Source organism: Salvelinus sp. IW2-2015, linkage group LG17 (genome assembly GCF_002910315.2).
Source record: "Salvelinus sp. IW2-2015 linkage group LG17, ASM291031v2, whole genome shotgun sequence".
Classification (NCBI taxonomy): domain Eukaryota; kingdom Metazoa; phylum Chordata; class Actinopteri; order Salmoniformes; family Salmonidae; genus Salvelinus; species Salvelinus sp. IW2-2015.
The window spans coordinates 35317493-35339920 of NC_036857.1; the positions used below are offsets into that span (position 1 = coordinate 35317493).

Below are 22428 nucleotides of genomic sequence, written 5' to 3' on the forward strand. Positions count from 1 at the left end.
TAAATTCTTGGTTATCTTCACGAACCCTGGCTAACAAGTTGAATCAGCAATACAAAATTGGGTTTAATTATTTATTTACTAAATACCTAACTAATCACACAGAATTACATATACACAGAATGAATCATACCTTGATTACAAATTACGTCATAAAGGAAAACGTCCCAAGCGGACCGACCAGATATGACAGCTGGTTACACAAAAGAAAAGGGGGCTGGGTTTGAGTGAAAGAGCGGGAAGACTTGAGGAACAAAGGGAGAAGTCATGCTATCGTAAATACAGTATCTGTAACGTCCTGACCAGAGTTATGTGTTTTGCTTGTTTAGTGTTGGTCAGGACGTGAGCTGGGTGGGAATTCTATGTTGTGTGTCTAGTTTGTCTGTTTCTGTGTCCAGCCTAATATGGTTCTCAATCAGAGGCAGCTGGTAATCGTTGTCCCTGATTGAGAATCATATATAGGAGGCTTGTTTGGTGTTGGGATTTTGTGGGTGATTGTTTCCTGTCTCTGTGTTTGTGTTCTGCACCAGATAGGACTGTCTCGGCTTTCACGTTTGTTATTTTGTTGTTTGTTAATGTTCACTGTTTATCGTCTGATTAAACATGTTGAACAATAACCGCGCTGGATTTTGGTCCTCTCCTTCTTTCCAGGAGGAAAGCCGTTACAGTATCTTATGCATTCTAAATTACCGCCTATTTGGAAAAGTAAAATGCAATAAATATTTACTCTGAGCTGCGCTTCGGTAGGTTGGTGGTAGATGGAAGGCCGTGTTGCCCAACAGAGTCCTTTGTCCTTTGAAGAATGTCTCTGCTGGTAAATTGTATACGTTGTAGTAACGTCGTTGTGTGGTAGACAGGATACTCTGTCTGTTCTTTCCTAGCCCACGTTTGCAGCTGCTGTTGCTAACTCAAAGGCTAGGAGGTATCACTTCTGTAGRGAATAAGAGTTTAAAGTTCATACCATTCGCAACCAAAGCTCACGCTGAGTTTGGCTTAGTTCTGTAGTTGACATCTGAACCATTCTGACATCGGATCGCATCCTAATGTACCCGGAACAGTTGACATGTTAGTCCTTTTAACGTATGGACCGTCGTCCTCACATCCTCGGAACAGGAGGTTACATTTTCGCCAAGGCTTTATATAGTGGAGGGAGAAGGGTGTGTCTTTATAGTTTTATAACACATGTCTCTTCACAGGGGCGGGCCACTGATTGAGCAGAGCCCTAACCTTATGAAAACCCAAATCTCTCATTTGGAAGCTAAAATTACATTTAATCTTTTCACCAATAATTTTATATTCAAACATTTAAATTGCCCAACAATTCCATGTGAATCTGATAACTCTAATGTGTAGACTTTCCACTGTAGAGTTTAGGTCATCCTATCATTGATGAGAATGTCTCAGATGACAACCGAACTGACATCATATTCATTAAGTACCAACCCATATGTTCAACTGGTCAGATTACCAAAATATMGTTCATTTCCCCCCAACTTCTGATGTTCCCAGAATCTCTATGTTAACCAAGGGATTTTCAAATGTCACATCAGTAGGGGMGGAGAGGTATTTATGACTGTCATAAACCTACCCCCASGCCAACGTCATGACATAGCAGTCACAATGTTATTTGTCATCCCATATGACTGCCTGTCTTGACTGGAGTAACATAGAGAAGCTAGCTAGATAAGCTAGCCAGTTATAGCTAGCTAGGGTKATTGAGACTACATGCTGCACTTTTTCCCCAACCCCAGATAAAACAGCCTATCTGTTGTCTGTTTTAGCCTACTCCTTCTCATTTTGTTAAAGTTAATTCTGTAATTTTATTCCATCTTCCATTGCATTAGTAAACTCTCACTGCACTTGCTACACATTGAGCCTATTTGTTGCTTTGATTGGCCAACATAAACAACAAGCTACACACATGAAGGCTACAGGCTGCCAGTCTTTTTATGGGGTGCACTACATAAGTTAGTTTTATTAAATTAATCATTTGAAATGTCATGGTATATCCGTGTATGTAACGATACCACAATTTTAATTAAGAAAAAAAAATGCAGTATTCAAATAGGCCTACTGTATAATTAATACTCACACATGTATTAAAATATTAACGTTGGCTATTCTAATATTCAAATAACGGTGCAATGCCTACAGTACAACAAAACTTAATTGTCCAGTCAAACCAACTCAGGAAGTAAGGGAGGCTGTGTTAATTATGAGAATGATGATGATCATGTTAGGGTCAAATTTCCAAAATGACTAGGCACTCCTGGGTTAGCTTCTGTTTTGAAAGTGTCTTTGTTTGTCACAAAACCGAACATTATGACATTTTATTGTACGGCAGACAGAATCACACTAGCGATTACCGATGATATCACCCACCGTGTAGACAATGTCAACCTTTTCTGACTCTCTTTCTGTCTCAGACCCAGACATCCACTACTGTCTCTGGACGAGCACTTCGATGTCCACCTGGCACAGGTGGAGAACCTGCAGGTGCTGATGCTGAATGATGAGCTGGCCATCTGCACCATCGGACGCCACCGTTGTCATGCCCTTCCCTGCGCAAGATGCTCATCCAGTTAATGCAACCMTGCCTTGTTTTATTTGAGTAATTGAACCCATTCACCAGGTTAGTTGACTGAGAACACATTTTAATTTACAGAAACAACTTTTATCTGCAGGTGTTTTGTGTATTTCTGCACAAGATGTATCAAAGAGACAAAAGATGCTTCAGAAGAAACCAACAGGTTTTGATCTGTTTTAGGTGTAGTTCTGTGTGTAGTACCCAAGATGCTATTGCTTCCTGAGTGTCAGTGGTGGACCAGCCATTTCAATAACACACCAGCAGATGGTAGCCAAGTTAATMTTTCACAATGTGGCTTGAATAACAAATGTCAGACTGTTGAACTATTCTAAACTATGCTTTGGGATTCTARGTTTTGATGGGAATAGGAGTGACTCTCGCTCACAATTAAAACCATGTTTTATTAGCTAAATAAAAAAAGATAAGCGTTCATCAGAATGGCTGCTAAACGATGGTGTGTTTGCTTCTGCCTGTTCCAGATCCCGACTGAGCTGGAGCACAGTGGCGTGGACAGAAACAAGGAGCAGGGCGCTCCCATTTTCGATCAACCGGTCTCCAACGCACCTACATGGAGCCCATTCTAAAGGTACATACTGTACCGTCATCAGCACTGTCCCCTATGTTTTACTCAATGAAAGTAACATACTATATATAGGATAGATTTCATCTTAAAGGTACCGCCATCAGTGCTGGCCCATATGTTAACTACCCTATAACATCCTCTGAATGTTTTCCTCACTGAAAGATCATTGTTAGTCCACCATAACATATATGTTAGTGCTGTTACTTTTTAAGTTGGACATGTTTAAATCATTCAACTTATTCAAGTGACGTTGGCTCTAAGGTTATTTCCTCTTTATTTCAGGCTCTTATTCTAAAGCTGAAACATCCATACCTCAATCCTGTGTCCTGGCCACCATTGGAGAGCTGGCTCAGGTACGAAACGTTGCCAACCTCTGGCCCTACCAGCAAACGCAGTAGTTCTAGTGACATTGAGTTTATATATTGTTTTCATGTTCAGTGTGTTCTATTGTGTGTTTGTTCTATATGATTTGCATTATTTAACTGTCTGCCAAATGGTGGCCAACCTAACTTTGGGATCCCCTGTGGGAATCAACCTTGTATTTTCACAATTGATTTCATTTGAATGTCACTCTCCCAGCTCAGGTGAACTGCTAGACTCTCCAGAAGGTTGAGGAAGTGAGTCTTTTTTTTCGTTCTTTTTTTTAGGGGCGGGCTTGCCCTGCGGCGCAGAGGGAGTGCAGGAGATGCGAGAGAACGGCTGAGGACAATTTGTGCTCAGTGCCAGGACAGTTAGAGACCAACAGGTTCCCCCAAAGAAGCCATAATCGAGGAGAAAGATAAAACAGAATTATGTTAATTCTGTTAATAATTATAATTATTATAATTATTATAATTATATTAATAATATTAATTGTTAATAATGTTAATATTATGTTAATTCTCATATTTCAGGCCAGGGTCGTGTTCAGTAGGGCGCATGTTTTGCAACAGAAGAAAATGGTGTGTTTCTAATTGTACAAGTTCAGATAGTGTCTACCCATTTCAAGATGTTTTCTCCCCAGGCTACGACAATTATAAACGTCAGAGTACTGTTTATGCACTGTATTATGTAAGGCATTGGCAATCACGGATTTGTGAATTGTGAACAACACAGGCCGAGTGGAGCAAAATGAAATAACAGACTGGATACAGTAAGTTGTATATCTGATAGGTGAGGTGCAATGTAGGCCTACTGTAAATTAGCTATGCAAGGACAGATGGCCTCTTTGCACCAGAGGCAAGTTCTGATTTGGTTGTTGACACAAGGCCCTCCAGGTGAACGGGTTGGAGATGAGGAAGTGGATGGATGAGCTGTTCCCCATCATCATGGACATGCTCCAGGAATCCTCTTTCCTAGCCAAGAGAAAGGTACATATGTGCAATTGTATAGGCATAAGTTCATATTTTTTCTCACAATATCTTCAATTGCAAGCCTTTCCCCCGACCATCTCTTGTAATATCTGGCGTTATTATATTTACCTGCTTTCAAAAGGATGCTATTGCATTGCTCATATTCCACACAGTACTTTTAGTAGGTATTTTATGGGACTATTATGGCTTCCGATGTATTTGATGACATTGTCGGTGTGGTAACACTTTTTCCTTTCCACCAGGTGGCACTGTGGACCTCAGGCAAACAGGTTGCCAGCACGGGATACGTGGTGGAGTCCTGAAACAAATACCCCTCTCTTCTGGAGGTGCTGCTCAACTTCCTCAAGATGGAGCAAAAGGAGGGGGTACTCTTCATTCTCCGTCGTGGCTCCATTTGGGTTTCACCCAACAGTTTCATAGAAGCAATGGTTAAACTCAAAGCGACAGCACAAAGTGTCTCGTATGACGCCAGATGCAGCTGTCAAGATTCACAACACTAACATAGCCCTAGGTGTGGTAACTCCTTGAATCCCACCTTYGAATTACACTCCTAGTTAAGAATGAGGTGGAAAATGCTCTTTGTTTCACCGTATCACATTTTACTACACCGGCTTTGTCCACGGATCTGTCTAATGTTCTGTCTATAGAGATGTWTATCATATGTTCTGATGTTGTGGCTCTGTCCATCAGGCTATTCGTCTGCTGGGCTTGCTGGAMCCCTGGACCACTACAAGCATAAGGTGAACATCGACCAGTCACGAGACGCCTCYGCCGTCAGCCTCTCGGATTCCAAGTCCAGCCAGGACACCGGTGAGCTCCGGCCGCTGTCTGTAACACTTCTTTCTTCTCTCTCTCACACACACACATACACATATACGCACATTAGCTTTGTTGGTAGGTTCACCTCTTTTTTTTATTTTACTTTTCTTTTTTTCCCCCTGTGGTGTTAACTTTACACTAGAGAAAAGCTATTTGCGTTTTCAATTACCGAATGTCCCGGGTCTAGCTGCCACGAGTACCCAATTGCAGCTATGAGCTGGGCTAACAAATGGCCATATCCACTGATTGACTTTATTATCACTGGAATCTGCTGCATACAGGGCACCGCTGAGGCCTAGCAATGTCAACAGAATTTATGGTTTGGCTTTACAACCTGTCGGAGTCCAAGTGTCTTTGWACGTCTGCACACTTTGTCTGATTGCGAACCAAAACATCCAACACAGGGAGGCTGACCTCAGTTCAGACAAAGTGATCGCGCTAAGTTCTTTAGAAGCTGTTAGAGGGATATCTGATCAACAATGACCCGCATATTTGGCCCCAAGGCTTGGAGTTTTTACCATAAATCCTGATGTATACGGCTTTGTAATGATTTTATAGGTCATATAAAATTCCTAATGGCCCATGCACTGGTGAGACCAACYCCTTGACGTCATTTGGGTCACAGGATTAGGCTACACTGTCCATTGTAGATTGAGAGTGAATGTTTTACTCATATTCATGTATATATTACATTTATGCATTATACCCACACCGTAAATCACTRATCTTTCTCATGGAGGTAGTGACTCGATTCTGTGTTTTAAACTGAGCCACTGAGGTGTATTCAGTCCTCGAGGATAATAACATATGCAGCCTCCTGTGGCGCCATCTTTTTACTCAGTCCAGAGATGAAACGGCTTGCAAAAATGACAATTTGTAAAAAAAAAAATGTATCTGCAACTTAAAAAAAAAAAAAATTGTCATATGTGAATCAATTTGCCGGGAACATTGCAAGGAAAGTGCATGGAAAATGTKAATCGGGACCTACACTACCGTTCAAACGTTTGTGCTCACTTAGAAATGTCCTTGTTTTTTTACACTTTTTTGTCCATTTAAAATAACATCAAATTGATCAGAAATCCAGAGTAGACATTGTTATAAATTACTTTTGTAGCTGGAAATGGCTGATTTTTAATGGAATATCTACACAGGCGTACAGAGGCCCATTATCAGCAACCATTACTCCTGTGTTCCAATGGCACTTTGTTAGCTCATTCAAGTTTCATTTTAAAAATTTAGCTGATTATTAGACAACCCTTTTGCAATTACGTTAGCACAGCTGAAAACTGTTGTGCTGATTAAAGAAGCAATAAAACTGGCTTTTAGACTAGTTGAGTATCTGGAGCATCAACATTTGTTGGTTTGATTACAGGCTCAAAATGGCCAGAAAAAAAGACCTTTCTTCTGAAACTTGTCAGTCTATTCTTGTTCTGAGAAATGAAGGCTATTCCATGGGAGAAACTGAATCTCGTACAATGCTGTGTACTCCCTTCACAGAACAGCGCAAACTGGCTTTAACCAGAATAGAAATAGGAGTGGGAGGCCCCGGTGCACAACTGAGCAAGAGGACAAGTACATTTGAGTGTCTAGTTTGAGAAACGGATCCCTCACAAGTCCTCAACTGGTAGCTTCATTAAATGGTACCTGCAAAACATCAGTCTCAACGTCAACAGTGAAGAGGTGACTCCGGGATGCTGGCCTTCTAGGCAGAGTTRCAGTGTCTGTGTTCTTGCCCATCTTAATCTTTACTTTTTATTGGCCAGTCTGAGATATGGCTTTTTRTTTGCAACTCTGCCTAGAAGGCCAGCATCCCGGAGTCTCCRCTTCARTGTTGACGTTGAGACTGGTATTTTGCCGGTACTATTTAATGAAGCTGCCAGTTGAGGACTTGTGAGGTCTGTTTCTCAAACTAGACACTCAAATGTACTTGTCCTCTTGCTCAGTTTTGCACCAGGGCCTCCCACTCTCTCTATTCTGGTTAGAGCCAGTTTGCGCTGTGCTGTGAGTAGTACACAGCGTTGTATGAGATCTTCAGTTTCTTGGCAATGTCTCGTATGGAATAGCCTTCATTTCTCAGAACAAGAATAGACTGATGAGTTTCAGAAGAAAGTTCTTTGTTTCTTGGCCATTTTGAGCCTGTAATCGAATRCACAAATGCTGACGCTCCTGATACTCAACTAGTCTAAAGAAGGCCAGTTTTATTGCTTCTTCAATCAGGACAACAGTTTTCAGCTGTGCTAACATAATTGCAAAAGGGTTTTCTAATGATCAATTAGCCTTTTAAAATGATAAACTTGGATTAGCTAACTCAACGTGCCATTGGAACACAGGAGTGATGGTTGCTGATAATGGGCCTCTGTACGCCTATGTAGATATTCCCCCAAAAAATCTGCTGTTTCTAGCTACAATAGTCATTTACWACATTTAACAATGTCTGCACTGTATTTCTAATCAATTTTATGTTATTTTAATGGACAAACATGTCCTTGATTTTGAAAGGAAAGCACATTTTAAGGGACCCCAAAATTTTGATCTAGTGTATGCGTCACTAACACACAGATGCGCTGTGACTTTGGGCTCTGTGGACAGTAATAGTTTTAGCAGGCCTGCTAAAAGGGCTCAGTTTGGAATTGAGGCTCTCCAATGGAGGATATGGTTACATCAAGGTCAGTGTCTGGAGCAGCTATAGTCTATGGCAGCTGGCTGCTGCTGTGCACTGGGGATCCTGCACGTCCCGCTTCAGTGCTGGAAAGCAATTGGCTATGTCAACTTGTGGCTGCAGATCTGCATGTGGCCCCATAGCTGCCCCTTTGTGGTAGGAAGTCCTTGGCTAGGTGCACCACTTAACCTCAACCACCACCCCAGTGAATACAATAACCAAGAGTTAGACACCAAGGCCTCAAGAATGATAATGGTATAATGTTACAGCTTGCTCAGAGATCTGATAAAATGTTCCAGTTCCAACAACTCTGCATGTTCTGACGCCATGTAACTRACACTAACCTAGATATGTGTTCGGGGGGGTGACAACACTTAATGTCCCATGAAGGCATTGGTGAAAAATGGTCATACCCAATTGTCAAAGTAAAGATACCTTAATAGAAAATGACTCAAGTAAAATTAAGTCACTCTGTAAAATACTACTTGAGTAAAAGTGTTRGGTTTTAAATATCAAAAGTAAATGTAATTGCGGAAAATATACTTAAGTTTCAAAACTAAAAGTATAAATGATTTCAAATTCGTTGCATTGAGCGACCCAGACGGCACCATTTTAATTTCTTTTTAAAAATGTACTTATAGCTAGGTGAACACTCAACACTCAGACAAAATTTACAACCACAGCCTTTTTTTAGTGAATCCGCCAGATCAAAGGCAATAGGGATGACCAGGGATGTTCTCTTTTAGTGTGAATTTGACAATTTTCCTGTCCTGCTTTTGGGTGCCATGTATGGAGTTAAGTACATTATTTTCTCTACAAWTGTAGTGAAGTAAATGTTGTCAAAAATAAAGTACAGATACTCCCCCCCCAAAAAAGTAGTACTTTAAGTAAAAATACTTTAAGTACTTTACACCACTGCATGAAGGAGACATAACTTTGACCAGCTGCTATCCACAGTGTACAGTGCAYCGGTAATCTGAGAATTTACAGATATGACACCACTATGCAATTGTGTCACCTWAAGACTGTCAGTCTAGACTAGGGGAGTAACACTCACTCATCCCCATTGCTCTGGCTGGCACATAGGGCAGCAGCAAAAGTGGTCTTTGGCCATCTTCTCCACCTTGGCCTAGATCCTGATGTTGTTGGCGTCTCCATTAATCTCCATGTTGTGTAGGGCCTAGTAAAGGCCTCATATACTGCTCCCGAGTGGTGCAGCMGTCTAAAGCACTGCATCTCGGTGCTAGAGGTGTACACTACAGACCCTGGTTRGATCCCGGGCTGTATRKCAACCGGCCGTGATCGGGAGTCCAATAGGGCGGCGCACAATTGGCCCATTGTCTGGGTTAGGCCAGGGTAGGCTGTCATTGTAAAATAAGAATTTGTTCTTAACTGATTTGCCTAGTTAAAATAAAAACAAGGCGGTAGAAATACTTGCCTGTCCAAAGGAACACGGGCGCTCTGCCCAGGTGCCCTTCTATTGCGTTTGGCTTCTAAACTAGAGCGTAAAGGGAGGGGCAATTTATAAAGACTGGGACTTGCGTTAGGGGTTGAAACTCCTTCACTGGGCAGTTAATCATTGAATATCAGACATCTGTTTCCTCGACTCGCCTGTAAAACCAAACCCTGCTACTGCACAGACAGGGCTGTTCTTGTGGCTGATGCAAAGAGTTTGGCTTGGGAAATGCTTTTAATAAAACATATTTCAACTTTTTGTCTACTTATTAGTCAAATAAAGAGATGCAGTGCTTTCGGAAAGTATTCAGACCCCTTGACTTTTTCCACATTTGGTTACAAACAGCCTTATTGCTTTATTTTTTCTCGGTACTTTTTTAGCCCTTTTTTTCCCTCCCCAATTTTCATGATATCCAATTGGTAGTTAGTCTTTGTCCCATCGCTGCAACTCCTGTACGGACTCGGGAGAGGTGACGTTTGTGAGCCATGCGTCACCGACACATGACCCTGCCAAGCCACTGCTTCTTGACACACTGCTCGCTTAACCCGGAAGCCAGCCACACCAATGTGTCGAGGAAACACTGTGCACCTGGCGACCAAAGTCGGTGTTATGCGCCTGGACCGTCACAAGGAGTCGCTAGAGCCTGATGGGACAAGGACATCCCAGCCMGCCAAACCCTCCCCTAAACCGGATGACGCTGGGCCAATTGTGCGCCGCCTCATGGGTCACCCGGTTGTGGCTGGCTGCAACACAGCCCGGGATCAAACCTGGATCTGTAGTGAGGCTTCTAGCACTGCACTAGCACTAAAACGTATTCAATGTTTTTATTTAGCCTCAATCGACAAACAATACCCCCATAATGACAAAGCAAAAGCCGGATTAGAACTCTTTGCAAATGTATAAAAACAGAATTTACATAAGTATTCAGACCCTTTACTCAGTACTTTGTTGTAGCGCCTTTGGCAGTGACTACAGCCTCTGGTATTCTTGGGTATGATGCTACAAGCTTGGCACACCTGTATTTGGGGAGTTTCTTCCATTATTCACTGCAAATCCTCAAGCTCTGTCAGGTTGTATGGGGAGCAATGCTATTTTCAGGTCTCGCCAGAGATGTTCAAGTCCGGGCTCTGGCTGGGCCACTCGAGGACATTCAGAGATTTGCCCGAAGCCACTCCTGTGTTGTCTTGGCTGTGTGCTTAGGGTTGTTGTCCTGTTGGAAGGTGAACCTGCGCCCCAGTCTGAGGTCCTGAGTGCTCTGGAGCAGGTCTTCATCAAGGATGTCTCTGTACTTTGCTCTGTTCAGCTTTCCCTCCTGACTAGTCTCCCAGTCCCTGCCACTGAAAAACATCGGCACAGCATGATGCTGCCACCACCATGCTTCACCGTGCCAGGTTTCCTCCAGATGTGACACTTGGCATTCAGGCCAAAGAYTTCAATATTGGTTTCATCAGACCAGAGAATCTTGTTTCTCATGGTCTGAGTCTTTTGGTGACTTTTGGCAAAATCCAAGCGGGCTGTCATGTGCCTTTTACTGAGGAGTGGCTTCCGTCTGGCCAGTCTAGCATAAAGGCGTGATCGGTGGAGTACTGCAGAGATGGTTGTCCTTCTGGAAGATTCTCCCATCTCCGCAACTCTGGAGCTCCATCAGAGTGCCATAGAGGTCTTGGTCATCTCCCAGACCAAAGCCTTTCTCCCCGATTGCTCAGGTTGGCTGGGCAGCCAGCTCTAGGAAGAGGCTTGGTGGTTCCAAACTTATTCCATTTAACAATGGAGGTCACTGTGTTGGGAACCTTCAATGCTGCAGAAATGTTTTGGTACCCTTCTCCAGATCTGTGCCTCGACACAAGCCTGTCTCGGAGCTTTACGGACAACTCCTTCGACCTCAAGTCTGGGTTTTTGCTCTGACATGCACTGTCAAGTGTGGGACCTTATATAGACAGGTGTCTGCCTTTCCAAATCATGTCCAATCAATTGAATTTACCACAGGTGGACTCCAACTTGAAGAAACATCTCAAGGATGATCAATGGAAACAGGATGCACCTGAGCTCAATTTGAGTCTCATAGCAAACGGTCTGAATTCTTACATAAACATTTCTAAACCGTTTTTCGCTTTTGAGAATTTGTTTTTATTTAAGCAATATTAGAATAAAGATGTATCGTAACAATGTGGAAAAAGTCAAGGGTTCGGAATATTTTCAGAATGCATTCTATCATGCCCCTTATATAAAATATTAGCTTATCAAATCAAGAAGTATCAAATGTTGGTTCTACACGAGCAATTAGTCTAATTTGTAGAATTTGAAAAGGTATCTAAGTAGCCCAACAGATAGGCCCTATATGAATGAGAAGCTAAAAATAAGACTGTTCTTATTTTCAATGCTGAACGAAATAGGCTATCCAACGGTATTATAAAATGATTTCACTTTAGTCACTCAGGGCAGGCAGTAAGATACCTGTATGATTAGGCAAAATATAATAAATTATTTGTGTGTATGAGTTTATGTGTGCGTGATAGAAATTGTGTGCGTATGTGTGTCTTAGTGTGTGTATGTCTCTTGAAGTCTGTGTGTGATCAGTCCAACGCCACCATCCTTTCCTGGATAATTAGAATGATCCCAAGAGAGAAGAGAAGGAAGTCCAGTCTTGTCTGTCGCAGAGCGTGGGCGATGGCGAGGTGTTAACTCAGACGCATTTCCCCGAGACGGACAGCTCAATCTAGGAGATGCTTAGCTTGGGCAACGTCCATTCAGCCTGTCTCTCTGCTCCCCCCACTGGAACAGCAGAACCACCCGCAGTCATCCATTAAAAGCTGTTATTCTCTTCTTCATCACAACATTATATAACTCCCTGTCTCCCACAAGGGCCGGTTTCAATCAAGCCACACGCTCAGGCCCTGCCTGGAAGCCCTCTCTGCTAGGGACAGGAGAGAAAGAGGGGGGGGTGAGGGGTAGCACCCTATTGACTGGGAAGATCCTACAGAGGGAAATGGTTTACTGTGAGTGCATGATTGGCCATGGATCAGGTATTGACAGGAACAGGTGGCGTACAGTGGATGTTCACACTGCTGCTCCTCTCTCCTGTTCTTCACCCCCCAGCACACAGTAGCACCCTGTCAGCTTACACTCCCTCTGAGAGAGAGAGGAAGTGGAGCACTGGGAGAGAGGACAAAAGGAGTGTCTATTTTTTCCTAAGGTGTGCGTGGTGCATGAATAGATACTGTATGTGTCAGTGTGTGTGTTGGTTTTATGAAGTGTGTGGCTATGATTTGGTGTGTTTACCATATACCTTTTGTGTGTGTATGCAGTGAATGTGTGTTTAAGGATGTGTAAGCCCCATATCCACCCACTAAGACTTACAGAAGGATGTCGCAGCATTGAAAACAAAGGGACAGTCGAGAGATGTCCGGATCCAAACTGTAAGGAACAGAATCAAATATCTTTGTTTTGTCTCAGACTGCCGAGGGAAATTAGCAAAGCTCCAAATAAAACAAGCGCAGATCCCTTTCCAAAGCTACACTATCGGTCAAAGGTTTTAGAACACCTACTCATTTTCAGGGTTTCTTTATTTTTACTWTTTTCTACATTGTAGAATAATAGTAAAGACATCAACTATGAAACACATATGGAATCATGTAGTGACCACAAATGTGTTAAACAAATCAAAATATATTTTAGATTCTTCAAAGTAGCCACCCTTTGCCTTGACAGCTTTGACACTTCTTAAAAAATGTTATGACCTTTTTTTGGTACTTTTTACCGCTTTTTCTCCCCAATTGGTGGATAGTCTTGTCCCCTCACTGCAACTCACCTACGGACTCGGGAGAGGCGACGGTCGAGAGCCGTGCGTCACCGAAACACGACCCTCCCAAACCGCACTGCTTCTTGACACACTGCTCGCTTAACGCAGAAGCCKACCACACCAATGTGTCGGAGGAAACACTGACTAGCTGGCGACCGGAATCAGCTTGCAGGCGCCCAGCCCGCCACAAGGAGTCGCTAGAGCCTGATGGGACAAGGAAATCCCGGCCGGCCAAACCCTCCCCTAACCCGAACGACGCTGGGCCAATTGTGCGCTGCCTCATGGGTCTCTCGGGCCGGCTGTAACGCAGCCTGGGTTTGAACGACAGGTCTGTAGTGACGCCTTAACCACTGCGACGCAGTGCCTTAGACCYCTGCTCCACTCGGGAGGCCAGCTTTGCACACTCTTGGCATTCTCTCAACCAGCGTCTTGAAGGAGTTCCCACATATGCTGAGCACTTGTCCATCATTACTTTACTTTGAGACCTAAACGTCCAAATTMGAGATTTTTGGTTCCAACTGCCGTGTCTTTGTGAGAAGCGGTGTGAGTGAATGAATGATCTCTGCATTTGTAAAGCATGGAGGTGTTATGGTGTGGGGGTGACACACCACACCTTGATCACAGCTTTGCACACTCTTGGCATTCTCTCAACCAACTTCACCTGGAATGCTTTTCCAACGGTCTTGAAGGAGTTCACACACATGCTGAACACTTGTTGGCTGCGTTTCCTTCACTCTTCGGTCRGACTCATCCAAACAATCTCAATTTGGTTGAGGTCGGGATTGTGGCAACRAGGTCATCTGATGCAGCATTCCATCACTCTCATTCTTGGTAAAATAGCCCTTACACAGACTGGAGGTGTGTCTTGGGTAATTGCCTTCTTGAAAAACAAATGATAGTCCCACTGTCACGTCCTGACCATAGTGCTTATGRGTTTTGCTTGTTTTAGTGTTGGTCAGGACGTGAGCTGGGTGGGCATTCTATGTTGTGTGTCTAGTTTGTCTGTTTCTGTGTTCAGCCTAATATGGTTCTCAATCAGAGGCAGCTGTCAATCGTTGTCCCTGATTGAGAATCATATATAGGTGGCTTGTTTTGTGTTGGGATTTTGTGYGTGGTTGTTTTCTGTGTCAGTGTTTGTGKCACACGGGACTGTTACGGTTAGTTCTTTTGTTATTTTGTATTGTTTTCGTGCATATTAAATCATGGAAACTTACCACGCTGCACATTGGTCCTCCGATCCTTCTCGCCTCTCCTCGTCCGAGGAGGAGGAAGAGCTAGACTGCCGTTACACCCACTAAGCCCAAACCAGATGGGATGGCGTATCGCTGCAGAATGCTGTGGTAGCCATGCTGGTTAAGTGTGCCTTTTTAAATTCTAAATAAATCAGACAGTGTCACAGTAACACCACCTCCTTCATGTTTTACTGTGGGAAAACATTTGTAATTTCATAGTTGTGATGTCTTCACTATTCTACAATGTAGAAAATAGCCAAAATAAAGAAAAATCCTGAAATGAGTAGGTGTGTTAACTTTTGACTGGTACTTGCTTAATTACTTTGATTAATATTATGGTGTTTCAATTCCATGATAATTGAAAAACCCTCTGGGTTTCCGTTAGGATGGAACAGAAAATATGGCGCTGTACAACGTGACGCTCATAAATTCAGAGCGTTGTCAGATTGTCAGTTTGTAAATTCAGACCGTTTCGTGCTTGGAGCGCACACTGGACGTTCGGGCCGAGGAGTAGGGTTGATTTGAGTGTTCTGGTCTTACAACGGCAGTCAAGCACCCAAGCTAACGTTGGCTAGCTTGCTAGATACTTCCAGACACAAATGAGARCACTCTGACCATTTTACTTGCCCTAGCAGAGCTGGTTAGGCAGTTTGTGTCAATTTAATTATGTTTAGTTTTTTACTGACACTGGCCATATTCAACGGGTGTTGAACGCTCGTAAATTCTTTATTCTGCGCTCTGGTACACTCAGACGAGAGTGCTCTGAAATCGGTGTAGATAGCCAGAGTGAATTTACGAAAGCACCCGAATGTCCATTGAGAACGCACAACGACTATACCATTTAGCAAAGCTAAGAATGACTGGAATTATCAAGTCAATAAACGTTGGGTAGTTAGATAGCCGATAGTTAATATACTGTCAAGTTTGATGTATAACTACTAACATTAGGTATACAGGTGCATACTGCTGTAATGATATGCTTAGTGGTTCGTAAGGACAGCGTAGCTAACAAATTGTCAGCCAACATAACGTGTAAGGTAACTTATTTGAAAAGTCATTACTTTATTACATTTAGTAGCAAGCTACCCCTTGGTCATTAGGGCAAATCTGGTCTGTGATAGGAGGGGGGGTTTTCACACCTAGCTCGGRTATTAGACTATTCTTTAAGTAAAGGTTGAATAGTCTATTGTTCAGTTATTAGCCCTCCTCCCCAACTTGCAACAAACTGTTTTTGTTCCTTTCCCTCTTCCACGCGRCATCATTCTGCGGCTCGCTTGTGGGCGTGCTGGCAGGATATGGCAGCATCTTCGGTTGTGCATCAATAATTCTGCATACAGTAGCACATTTGTATGAAGGTGTGGTTATTCACAGGCAAAATGTTACATGCTATGGAGGTACATTTGTGTGTTTTTGTTGAGAGCAAAACCTTTATTTATTTTCAATCAAAAAMAATTGTTCTGAAAGCAACTTTTATCCGACACAAAGGAAGTCATAGCGGACACCTACAAAGAAGGACTGTCTGATGATGGCATCTCAGGTAAGCAGCACTGGGCGTTCTTCTGTCCAACTTCTAACGTTACATAGCTAGTAGTTAGCTCCTACGATTCAGTGTCGGTTCATAACATTCTACTATATTACATAGATACATACATACATACATACATACATACACACACACCACAGAATGATAAATCATGCAATTATTATTCTCAAGATAACAAAAAGCATTTAGCTACAAACGCCTGTTCTCGCCATTTTCAGTTCAATTCATTTAACTTCCTTTCATGGCAACTCATAAGCAGGCCATGTCCTATTTGTTTCATAATCGATATATAATCATATTTCATGACAGTGTAACGGTTAGCATTTTTTACAGAAGGATGAAAGAACACAATGTCTGTCACGAAGAGTTAGGTAGTCTTTGCAGCGTGTAAATGGGGCCGGTATCATTGCATATTTCCCATCACATAATGAACACCCACAATACCAGTCTGGTGTTAAGCTTTCTGTGCTGTATTGACGTATCCTGAAAATGACATCTGCTGCTTTAGATTGAACGGTCATATCGCAGTTATTGTTTTCATATCTACAAAAAATAAGCTGTTTTCTTTACTTTCAGAGAGCGAGCTGATCAAGGGGTCGAGAATGTAGATATTGCCGGATGTTCACTGTCCGAGGAACAGGCCGTGGAAGCTTTATTCCTGGCAAGTGTCCATATCCAGAGGTAATTAAACTGTTCTATGTTCTTTTTCTCTCCATCTCTGCCGGTCTTGTTGTACATGGAACCTGTCTCACGTGCATTAAATTTAAAAAACTTAAGATGTCAGCTGCCAATTTTCAGATTTACACCACATAGTCCAGTGAAAATAGCTGTGTTCATCTGTTGCTGCCAAGTCATGATTTCCCTGGGGGTTAGCCTTGCAATAACCAAGTGGTGAGACTCATTGCCCTCTATTTAAATGTTTCAGGTACACACCGATAGGTTTCTGCGTCACATACAGTATCTTCTATTGACATATCTTCTATTGTTTGTCCTTGTGTCTGTTTTTCAAGCATAAAGTACTCTGTAGCCACTTAGTGTGGACACCAGGTGAGAACACACACACACACACACAATCTCTTCTTCACTTCATCTCTCTCCCCCTTCTCCCTAAATCCTCTAGGTTATATCAGCTGTTTTGGTGAACCCCTCCCTCATCTGAACTGGCTGACAGAGGGCACAGCATGATCGTAAGTGAGAGGTCACTTGGTCGGGTCAACAGGAAGTATTATTAAAGAGATGATTTACATTGAAATAGAGATAGATAGGTTTTGCATTTCACCTCCTGATGATTATGATGACTGACTGTGTTAGAATAAAAAAAACAAGGCTTAATCATGCTCTCTATCCATCTGTCTCTCGTCTGGTTAGGAGACGCCGCATTTGTGATGAACTGAGAGATAATTAGGGTAGCACTGTAATTCATTAAACAGCTTGGAAAATTCCAGAAAATGATGTCATGGCTTTAGAAGCTTCTGATAGGCTAATTGACATCATTTGAGTCAATTGGAGGTGTACATGTGGATGTATTTCAAGGCCTACCTTTAAACTCAGTGCCTCTTTGCTTGACATCATGGGAAAATCAAAAGAAATCAGCCAAATACCTCAGAAAAGAAAATTGGTATACCTCCACAAGCAACTTTTAAAGGAGGATCCACTGTAGGTCTAAAGAAGCATGATATGTAATGTAGACTAAAATGTAGACTATTTAAGAAGAAAAGAATAGGTCCTGTGGGATAATCTAGTTCATTTAGCAGGCAAGATTTACTTATCATTCTGTGGCAGTATTTTATAGTATGAAGAATACATTTGAATAAAGCTGAATAAAAATGTTTTTTCAATGATTTTAGGGAGTGTACACATGCAACTATTCTGTGTTGAGCGGTTAACAAATAAATAGGTGCTCCTATATGCTTAGTTTAGAGTTATCAGTGTAACTAGTTGTTTTTACAAACTTCAGGCTATATGTAATGATTTTTTAAATATATTGTAAGACTGCATGATGAGACTCTAATAATGATTTGAAAAAAGTTGCTTGGGAAGGCATACAATTTGCGCAGGCTGTACACACTCCAATAGCCTCTCATTCACAAATTGACAAGCACTTGATAATGCCTCAAATTTCACGGCGGCATCCCCTTTGTGGCCGTAATGCACCCTAAAAAAATCCATGCCTATTGTGGCCCAGAGTGCTGCCTTGTACCCTCCTCCCTGAGTGTGCTGCCCAATCCGAAGCGTCTTTCTCACAGGCTACAAGTGAAGACTGACACATCGGGGACGCAACTACTTGCGTCCTTATCCAATTCCAGGTTGCAAATTGAAGATACTGGAAGAACTGTTCACATGACTTTTTGTCAACCAACAAGATGAGTAGGCCTTACGAACAGCTAGGCTCTATACCCCTTGTAAAGCAGATTAATGTGCTTAAACTTATTTGGCCTAACAAAAAGCTAGGCTCTATACCCCTTGTAAAGCAGATTAATGTGCTTAAAGTTATTTGGCCACTTTAGTTGTGACAAACTTTATTAAAACATATAGGCCTACGGGCTAGGCTATGTGAGGTGTGCAACTATGATTCGAACAAGTCAACCATTGTTTCTTATGCTGGGCATCATTCACAAGTGATAATATATCATTCACATAGGCTAATATTGTCACCCATCAGACTATTCTTGATTTAATCTGGTCTTTACATTTACAAAATAATGTATGGGACATTTGTTTTGATTTAGAATGGACCATTATCATGCACCTGTATCAACAGGGGCAGCGGGGAAAAATACATGTCATCACTGGGCTACTGCACCCATATACTACAACACTGACCAATGTTAACATCACGTTCCAATCTCTTTGGAACGATTTGTCTTTTCTATTTGTTTTTTGGATATTTTTTATTTTTTTACATGGTTTCTACATGGTTTATTTTTATGCCAGCCAGGTAGGCTATACTCATGTTGTAAATATAAGCAATGTACTTAATATTAGGAAAGTTGAGAAATAAGTATAGTAGGCCTAGCCTATAGAAAMATGATAGGATCCTCTTCTTATTAGATGATAGGATCATCTTTTTATTTATTATTGCATAGCCTATAGAAATGTTGCGCAACATGAGCTCATGGGCTCTTATGAAGTGTTTGATTTAGATTTTCTAAAACATTTGCATTGATGTCAGAGTGATTAGAGGGACAATAGAGTGCTGAGTATCAGGCAGTTAGCAAGTTTGGTAGGCTACTCATGACCAGCAGCAGCATCAGAACTTGGAGAAGCCTAAATACTGTGACTAAATGGTCATGTGGGATTTGAATGCTTTCCTGACTTGTCACTGCCATGTGGCGGTAATACGGTCTCCGCAACAGCCCTGCTCATGACTCCATTCTATGCGCACCAAAATTACGATATGCTTCTCTGAATTGCCTTGTGAAAGTCTAACACTGTAAGATCTATTTTATAATTTAGCTAGTCATGTTGGCAATAGAACAAGCTTTCAAATGATGCCACCTGGACCACATTGCGATTTATAAATGGACAGTTTTTGGATTGCGTAKACAACAGTAAWTGTGTGACGGGGATGCCGGGCTGTGTTCCAAACAAAACYACTACAAGTGTGCTAACTCTAGTTCCTCAAAAGCACAGCTAGGAGAMCTCAAAAGAGCACCTTATATTTGAGGACTCTTTGAGTCAAAGTGCATTGAAATTACTTAAGAACTGTGCARACTTMGAGAGGGGTGTGTATGTGGCCACRTGGAGACACCAGCAGACCTCTCACTGAAACCCTTGTCAGTTTTTGGTCTTATGTTGCACCTACRCCAAATTTTGCAAGAAAATAATGAATTAAAAATCATGTTACTGAATATATCCAAAGTGTTTTCAGATTTCYTTGTCAACAAATGCGGCAYAAAGTACAGTAKATGTAAAATCAACAGAAGTGTTTGGATTCAATGTTTGGTTCTGTGTGGCTCCGTTGGTAGAGTATTGCACTTGCAACTCTAGAGTTGTGGGTTTGATTCCCACGGGGGACCAGTACGATAAGTGTCTGCTAAATTACAAAATTGAAAAAATGATTGTCTTCTCAGGTGAACTGTTGTGTCCTCCTCACCTTTAGTCTAATAATCTCAACTGTTCCCTTTTATTTTCTACCATGGTTATTCATATGCTTTCCACATTTCATCTCTAAGAAACATTTCAATTTAGCCCTATCCATATAGGCCTCTTCCCACGAGTGTAAAGGGTTAAAATTCCAGAAATCCTTTGTTGGAGGATTCTGGATTTCCTGCTTATTCCCTCCTGATTTCTATGAATCTTCCAACRAGGGTTTTTGGAAAACCTGCAGATGTTGAGAAAGATACTGGAATTTAGCAACCCTATTGACAACTAAATCAAATATTAACTCCATTTGGATGTTGAACTGGTCTTTGCCCAGTCTGTCAAAGAGACTAGAGCACGATACTGAACAGATGCTTTACTGAGAACTCACCACAGAATAAATGAAGCATTGTTTTCTCCTGATGATGATCCATCTACTGATGGTGCAACTGCCTCAATTTGTAAAAGCATTACAAGAAAATGGGCATGCAGAGGCTCCAGTAGCCACAACAGTCTTGAACCGTTTGGAGAGGCTGAGAAACAGGGCCAGTTTCATTGCCAAAAGCTGTAAGGAAATAAGAGACAGATATGACCAAAAAGAAGATGGGCTGTACTACCTCACCACAGCCAACGGGGTYGTCTACCAGACCTTCTGCGACATGACTACTGCTGGAGGTGGCTGGACACTTGTGGCGAGTGTGCACGAGAACAACATGTATGGYAAGTGCACAGTGGGCGACCGTTGGTCCAGCCAGCAAGGCAGCAACCCTAACCYGCCAGACGGAGATGGGAACTGGGCCAACATGGTTACTTTTGGAACCACAGATGGTGCCAGCTCAGATGACTTCAAGAATCCTGGGTATTATGACATTGTGGCAGAAGACATGTCGGTGTGGCACGTTCCCAACAACTCCCCTATGGAACACTGGAACGTAGCCYCCATCCTCCGCTACCACACAGAGAGAAGCTTTCTCACCATTTAAGGGGGAAACCTGCACCAACTCTTTAAGCTCTACCCAGTGAGATATAATGCTGGGGCATGTGGCAACACAGGACCTACCATTCCAATCYTGTATGACTTTGGGAACATAGAGACCACCAGAAATTTTTACGGGCCCAATTTAAGAAACCAGTTTGAGCCTGGCTTCATTACTTTCAGACCAATAAATAATGAACGTGCAGCCATGGCTATCTGCTCTGGGGTCAAACCAACACCGAACACTCGCTGCYACACTGAACATTACTGTATTGGTGGTGGTGGACACTTCCCTGAGCAGGCCCCTCGTCAGTGTGGTGACTTCCCAGCCTTTGACTGGAATGGCTATGGTACCAACACAGAATGGAGTTCATCAAAGGAGATTACTGAAGCAGCTGTGTTACTCTTCTACCGTTAAAATCCATCCTGTTGATTATCAATGCCATCAGATGGCAAGATGTAAAGATACATTTTGTTCATACTGATGCTTATACTGTAATCAACATCACAGCACTATAATTTGCATTTGTTTAATCMATAAGTTCCGAATACGTAAGTATCGTATTTCCCTGTTTTTAAAATTGAAAGAGACTATTACAATTTTGTGAATATGAATGGCTGAAATAAAGACTACTCTAAAGGAGAAATMAATAACAGTTGTGGTTTCAATATGCTTTGTCTTGTTGGCATGAAAGACATGCCAAAGTTTATAGTTCGGTTAACTTTACTGTTCGCTGTCGAATACCAATATGTCCGTTCCCTGTGTAACTTCAATATTGCAATAAATTACATGTTTATTTAACTTGGTACAAACAAATACAGGTGCTGTACTTTCACATACAGTGCCTTCAGAAAGTATTCACACCACTTGACTTTTTCTATATTTTATTGCTACAGCCTGAATAAAAATGTATAAAATGTTATTTCACAGTGGTTCTTCCTTTAAGGTTGCTGTGCACTGCAGCACAGCTGTGGGGTGCCGCAGAATTTTATGGCAACGTGTCAGCCATTTTTGCCAGAATGTGCAATTCACCAAAATCTGCCACCATCTACCACAAACAGTTGCGGCAAAGCTCCAAACTTTTAAAGAACAACCACTATGTTTGGGGCAAATCCAATACAACACCTTACTGAGTACACTCTCCTTATTGTCAAAGCATAGTGTGGCTGTATCATGTTATGAGTATGCTTTGTAAATTTTAAGGACTGGAAGTTTTTCAGGATAAAAAATTTACGTAAAACCCTAGAGGAAAACCTAGGGGGAGACATCATCACAAGAAGACTCTAGGCTGTAATTGCTGCCAAAGGTGCTTCAACAAAGTGCTGAGTGAAGGGTCTGAAT

The 22428-nt window shown here is 42.1% G+C and overlaps 1 protein-coding gene and 1 pseudogene across 1 annotated transcript; both read left to right on the top strand.

Moving 5' to 3' along the window:
- Positions 1 to 22428, top strand: part of LOC111976332 (serine/threonine-protein kinase mTOR-like) — a 100584-nt pseudogene that overhangs the window by 3570 nt on the left and 74586 nt on the right.
- On the top strand, positions 20459 to 21740 carry LOC111977006 (intelectin). The gene is given in 1 exon segment (XM_024006241.2): positions 20459 to 21740. A coding segment is annotated over 1 exon segment (993 nt). The 5' UTR covers positions 20459 to 20511; the 3' UTR covers positions 21505 to 21740.